The sequence below is a fragment of the Protopterus annectens genome, chromosome 3.part0 (genome assembly GCF_019279795.1).
Source record: "Protopterus annectens isolate FY-2018-M chromosome 3.part0, PAN1.0, whole genome shotgun sequence".
Lineage (NCBI taxonomy): Eukaryota > Metazoa > Chordata > Ceratodontiformes > Protopteridae > Protopterus > Protopterus annectens.
Window position 1 is genome coordinate 1,395,956,163 of NC_056731.1, and position 7,341 is coordinate 1,395,963,503.

Consider the following 7,341-nt stretch of genomic DNA (forward strand, 5'->3'; position numbering starts at 1 on the left):
AAGAAACAGAAATTTGGTCTGAAGAATCATAATCGGACTGTAATCTAGGCTTTTTGTCAGGAGGGGGATGAGAATCCCTGATCATAGATAACAAATCTTCAGCCATCCCAAGCATCTGCCTTTGAGGCCTAGAACCCTGATCAAAAGGCGTCTGTGCTTGCCATTTCTTTTTAGCTGTAGCCGTAGTCATTGTCTTAGAATGCAAAACTGAATCCATATTGACATGAAGCTGTGAAGGCCTGAAAACTCCCTCAGAAGCCGGTACCTGCCTACCGGCTCCAGACCCAACTGAGGGAGTAGAATCCGATAGTCCATTCCCTGGCAATACTGAAGGCCCCATCAGCTCCACACCGGAGTTGGTACAGGGAGTTGGTTCAAAAGAGGCGGACGACAGGGGCTGCAAAGGCGCCTCACTGACGACCGACGAACCAGCAACTGGCAATAACTGAGTAATATCCTCTGTTTTGGACCTCGGAGGCCTGTCTTTATCTTTGCGCCTCTTACACACACCAGAAGCCAGAAAAGAATCCGAAGACATATTATAATTAAACCTTTTACCAAAATAGTAGAAGGCAAAGTTGTACCTACACCTAATAGTACGCTGATTAAATCTAGCACAAAACCCACAATTAGCAACGTCATGGTCAGGCCCCAGGCAGGGAATACAATAAGAGTGAAAATCCCTATGAGGTATTTGTTTCCCACAAGAAATACAATTATTAACTTTTTCTGACATCTGACTGGAGCAAGAAAAAGACCTCCCCAATGGGGTACTTATCTTAAAAAACGAAAAATCCTGGAAGTAAATCCAAAAACAGACAGGAGTAGGCCGACCGGCATCAGCGAACTGCTCAGGGCACCGCGCGGCAAGAAAGACTAGGGTAATGGCGTCGGCTGAGGTCTTTATACTTCCTGGTGCATTGACGTCAGGATAAAAGCGACCTCAGCTGACGCCCAATCCAAACTTTGGGATTCTGGCCGATCGAGGGCTGCTGCTGGTAGGAAGAACCCTACAGTCATGACTGCAACAGTGAACCATGAAGGACATCAAATATTGCCTTTCCAGGGGATGGAACAAAAACAATTTATATTTTTGAAATACAAAACTTACAAGCATTACATCTTAAATGCATAATTTTCAGGTTTGTATTTAAATGAATGGCAACTTTTTTACTTTGTGGACTTACGTTTGGTGTTCCTTTTGTCAAGTGAGTGTTCAGATTTCAGATCTAGGTAATGATTTTTTTTGGGGGGGTTGCAACATCAAGGGATGTATTTTGGGCAAGCATGTGTTCCTTACAATGTGGGAGACTTTGCCCTCCATTTTGTTTTGTTATGCTTGATGATCATTTTTTTTAGAATCTTTTACAGAAACCAATAGAATTACAAAATACTTCCAGTCACTGAAGTTTATATTAGACATTTTTTTTAAGAATTTCTCTATACATACTTAACCTGACTGGAAGAAGAGTAAAGTAAAAACAAGCAGAGATGTTCAGCTTCTTTAATGTGAAGAAGAGCTTCTAGTACTCAGAATTTGCTGCAAGAGTTTAGTGACAATCTCATCATGTGATGTGAAAGTAGCTGACCAAGCAGAATAAGATCTTCATTCTTGCTGCAAGAGTGTATTAATGATAATTTCATCATATGCTGATGTGGAGGCAGCCGACCAAGCTCAATGGGAACTTCATTCAGCAAAAACATTACATATCATAGAGACTTAGAGGACTGTCATACAGTATAGATCTAGCAAGCTGTTATCAGTCAAGAGCCAGTAGTGGTTGTGTGTTGTCATCATCTCGATTTTCATGTTTCAGTGCACTGGTTTCCATTACTGACTGAGACCTGTCAAAAGGATACTTCATTAGGCATTATCAACAAAATAAAAATGGTAATAACAACTATGCAAGCAGTTTCTTCTGTGCAGATACATTTTTCTTCAACCATGAAACACAAATTAATGCATTTACCATCAATGTAGTAATTTAACAAGAAATAAAGGTCAGTTGTGAGCTGTGGTTCAGAGAACCACGAGTCTGTGTCAGATATTACTGATATGGCTTTACAACACACAACAGCTTTGGTAGACTGTGTATTAACCTAACTATTCAGTAAAGACGTGGTTGTTACTTTTTCTTGGAAGTCTGAATACCAACTAGATTGTTTTGCAATGTGAATAAACCTAGGTGTTTTTATTTTTCTTCTTTTAACAATAATTTCTTAGCTTCCATAAAAGGTAAAACTTTACAGAAATGCAGGTTGTATTCACTTTATTTCAGTTGTGTCCCAAAGGACCAAATACGCATCAGCCATGGAATGATGGTCTTCGCGTTTAATTGAAAACTGTTTGAATTAATTTGTTCCACATTCACATCTGGGGGGGGGGGGGGGGGCAGAAAAATTGACTGGCTGAGGGATGATCCACTGAGAATGATGTAGTTAGTCCCAGTGAGAGAACACATGTTGCTGCAAGTAGTACAAGCTGAACTTCTGATGCGTTGTGCCAGAGTTGTAGCTGGATTATTTAGTGCCCGGTGCCTGTTCCTGATGTAGCACCCCAATCCCTCAGTTTTTAAGTGAAGATATATATATATATATGTATAAATATAAATATATACATACAAATATAAATATATACGTGTGTGTGTGTGTGTGTGTGTATATATATATATATATATATATATATATATATATATACAGGACTTCAAAGAATTTCAGCTTACTCTTTAGCAGGCTGATTGTAACATTCATACCAATCAGCTTTCTACAGCATACCTGCACCCCATCAGCTAGCAAAGAGCAATAAAAAAAAAGTCCATAATCTGATTCCTGGTGTTCCTAAAATGCAGAAGACACTCAGGCCCCATTTCTGCACCCCACCCTGCCCCTCCTTCCAGCTAAGGAAAAAAAGATTACCATGCACAGACCACTACACTGAGACACGTCTTAAAAAAGGAGCAAAAACACACATTTGCAGCAAACAGTTGCTACAGTTTAGACCACACATGAAGTTCTACAGCATTCACCTTTGACAAGTGCAATACCAGCATTTATAAGTTAGTATGCACTCTTACTAAAGAGTGATTGGGCAAGGTTGATCATGTCCTCTACCATTTTGTGCCTGGGGCAGTTGCCCCCTTGCCCCCTTTACCCTACCCTAACCAGTATGCACTATTGTTAAAGAGTAATTAGACTCAGATGATTGCACCCCTAACTCTTTGCAACTGGGGCACTTGCCCCCTTCTCCCCAGTTTAGTTGTCCTTCAAAAGACCTTTCTAAACTATATGTTCTGATGAGCTCTCTTTCAGAAACCCTTTCTCAAATATATAATGAAGTTTTATGTTTTCAGAGACAAACATATAAAGCAGAACCTCAGCACACTGAAAATCCCATTATTCATTTCTATAAAAAGTACACAGTTCTTATAAAATTTACAAAACATTGAACCAAACCAGGGTATTTATTAAAGGAGTAGTCAAATTTTCCAAAACCATTTGTATTTATCTGTAATTCTGTGGTGCCACAAACTAATAAAATATAGAAAATTATGATTATTTCTCCGATCATGACCAACTTATGTGTTCAAGATAAAGTGTGATGAGAAGCTTAGCATCCATGTCAAGAACACAAAATACAAGCTATGATCAGCAAGACCGAATCATCATTACTTGTAATGCATAGAGCTTTATCTGCTCCATGAACTACCAGCTACATAAAGTGTAGGCATGCAAAATGTTTTACAGCTTTAAATGATGTAAAACTCATTGCTGCTCCAAAGATGGGGGCAAAAGGAATGTGTCCTCTGAGGAACTAACAGCTTTAAAAGCTGTTAAATACTTTCCCACAGTTTTTTTTAAAGGTGTGGCAGACTGAAGCAGCTAACATTTTTTAAAGCTGTTTTAGCTTTTGCCACTGTTCTGTGCTTAATGACACTGGCCACTGTTAAGCTCTAGAGAAGTCTAGTTCTTAGTATTAGTAACAGGTCCTTAAGAAAAGCTTGTTAATACCCTTTGTGACATAAGAAATGTGCTTAACAAGCTTGTCTTTTTTTCTGATTTTGGGGCACATTCTCAGGGCTTCATGCATATATATATATATATTTTTTTATTTTTTTTTTATTTTTGTTACACTTACCATTATAGTTCTCATATTAAGGTACAATTAATGTTATTACTAACAGGCATTTTAATTTGTGTGATGCAATGTGGCAGGTCATTACTGAGGAATGAAACTTAATGAACCCATATTGTAACCAGTTTCCAAATAACTGAACATAATCACATTTTCAGAGAAAATGAAACCTAAAATGGAAGGATTTTAAGGGATGGTCTGGGGTGGGGGTGCTTTATCTGTAGAAGAATACATTTGTTCGTCTTTTTCTTCTTCTTTTTTGTATTTTAATCACTGCATGCTGGCACCTCCCATGAGCCTAGTAACAACCAAGTAGTATTTCACATTTGGGCAGGACATGTAGATTTACTAATGGCTCTTTATGCAGTGACCATAGTGCATTAGGACAGACAGATTAAATGTTTGTGGAAAAATAATGATGAGATTATAACTATCTTTTATTAAGCAGCCATCTGAACAATACATTTCTAGTATTTAAATCTGAGCATGGCATAATAAATATGGAATGAAATAAGGCATATGTAATGTTTACCTATGCAAATCAGAAAAATACACTCGTATCATTTACATATGAGTACAGCACAATGTGTAATAGAATAAGACATGCTTTATAAGCCTGCAAATCAGACTAGCATGCTATTAGAAAGTCCAGCACAGAGGATGCAACATCTTACTATTCCTTAAGATTAGAATATACTTAAAAACATGCAGCACTACTACTACATTTGCGGTTTACAGGCCCTTCTCATCCCTCCTTTCTTTGTCATATTATACCCAAATTCTTTTCATGGAGTTCAGGCAACTGCCCTGATAGTAAAAGCAAATGTATTACTTTGTTTGTATCAGATAACAGAAACTGGAAAACATCCTTCTCTAAGATGTTGGTAAGCATTTTGTTGTAAGTATTTAACTTATGTCTACTCATCTACACTTTGCATTGTTCTCTGATTTCAGCATACATTATTTCCATTTATCTTTCATCATCTGTAGAAACAGCTTTTGTAAGGTTATTTTTTTATGTTTAATTCCTGCATTAAATCTCCTGTTTTACGTGAAGCTAAAAGATAAAAGAAAATGTCTCATTATGTAGTGGTGGGGGCTAGAATAGTGGAAAGAAAACAAATAGTAGGATTGGAAGCATGGCAGGTCTCCCTTGTAATAAAAAGGCACTGCTATTTGTGCAGAGGTCCTATGCAGATCCTATCACAGAGTGCAAATAATAAAATAGATCATTGCAAGAAGAGCAAAAAGAGATAATATATCATCTTCTGTGAATGTATATTTCACCTGTCACTTTCTCATTACAATTTGAGCATAAAAAGTGCAAACAAATTATGTAAGAGATTTGTTAAGTGACCAAATTTTAAGAGAACAGCAGCAAACCAGCTCTGTGGCTCAGAGGCTTTGGCCCTACTTATGCCCGAGATGACCTAGGCTTGGTTAGTGGCTCAGGAGCAGGCCAGGGTTGATGGGAGTGAGCAGTTGCTGCCAGCTCCCCCTTTCCAGGACAGGGTGTTGGTGGAGTCCTGCCACAAGGACTTTAGTTGCATCAAGGTCTCTGGAGATCATGACTCCATCAATGAATACTGATGTACTCTGTATTCTCAGTTGTCTAGATATGTGCACACACACTGGGTTAAGTGAAGTGGACAATCTGATACTTTTCAGCCAGGTGAGGGGGTTAGGGTTATCAAAAGCCTCCTACAACCTGCTGGTTGATAGAGGCAGTATCCATTTCTTGTCTCCCTATCTCACTGTCCTAGGATGCTGAGGGATAAGTGAACCAGATAGGCTATAATGAGAAAGGCTTGATAGCTATAAGGGGAGGATGGGGTAAGGAAAATAAATTATTTAAAAAAGAGAAAACAAGCACAGTAGCTATAGCTTTTTGTATAGTTTAATAACTTGAAACATCCATGTACACTGTGCCACAGACAGCAATGATGTGGGGGCAGGGCTCAGAATTTTGGATTTTATACTAATTCCATATATTTCACATAATTCTGAAATGTAAATGTTCCATCAAGAAATAATGAATGAATGCCCAAAATACTATGATATCGTACCTCTCAACCTGTTAGTGCAAGAAATCTGGACAAAGTCTAAACTAAGGGTGGAACAAAGGCCCAAAAACAGTGACAGATTTTTAACATTTCTCTTATAAACTTAGGAGGTTGCTAGAATAGCATGACATGTGTTCACATGCATTTTATGAAGGATATAAAGTCTGAAACTCAAATGGGAGGGTGGCCTAATGGTTAAGGTGTTTGCCTTACAAACACAAGGTGCAGGGTTTGAGTCTCACAAGGGATAATTGGCTAGGCTTAAAATGGCTCGCAAGGGCATGTAGCTTAGTACTAATCTATGAATGTATGGCATCACACAGTGCATTCAATCCTCAGTGATTTGCAAGAAAAAGAGAAATTTTATGAGGAATGGACCAAAAATATGAGGCGAAAATATGGACAGTTGAGAGGTATGTATACCATCAGTTTCATATGCGAAAAGCTCCCTTTATAAGCTGTCAATAGTTCAATAGAATGTCTTCCCACAGATGACCAATAACCTCAGTGTAAGACATGGTGCCAGAGCAACACTTGGAAGACACGCGTCCTTAACAATTTTAATGCTAAATAGGCTGCTTCCTGTGGTCCAGTGTTTAATTCCTTCAGACTCCATTTGCCTCAATGTGTGTGACTCTGAGCAAGTCACTTGACCAGAAAGAGTTTCCAGGTCAACTGTAAAAATGGGACATTAATGACCACTAGGCTTGTCCAATTAACAAATTAAGAAAAAAAAAACTTGTAATATCAACAGGGAAAAATGTAATTCCCCATACAGAGTTCATCTCCAGGTGCAAAACTTGCATTTGCTTATCAAATGTCTATTTTGGAGCCTGTTGTTTTCTCTTGATTTTTACTTTTAACTCCAGTAGAAACAAGTCAAATATGGATCTCATTCTTAGTGGCATAACCGCTTCTGCTATTGTGAAAGCTGCCATCATATGAGGAGTAGCTGCACTGTTTAGAAGAATAATGATCCCTAATATTCTCCTTCACTTTCATTTTCTCTATCTCCTCCTTCACGGCACTGCTCTTCACTCAGTGAGGCACATATGATGCAATAGTTACAATACAAATTCCGTTTCTTTTTTTAGTTTGTAAATTCTGCACTAATAACTTTCCAGGATCAGACACTAGAATTTCTGG

At 38.2% G+C, this 7,341-nt stretch overlaps 1 protein-coding gene across 1 annotated transcript in view; it reads right to left on the reverse strand.

The window, feature by feature from the left end:
• Positions 1-982: 982 nt before the first annotated feature.
• CLVS1 (clavesin 1) overlaps positions 983-7,341 on the reverse strand; it is a 668,120-nt gene continuing 661,761 nt past the window's right edge. The window contains exon 6 of the mRNA XM_044065477.1: positions 983-1,845. Within this exon, the coding sequence (XP_043921412.1) occupies positions 1,761-1,845 (85 nt within the window). The 3' untranslated portion in view covers positions 983-1,760. The remainder of the gene's footprint in view (positions 1,846-7,341) is intronic.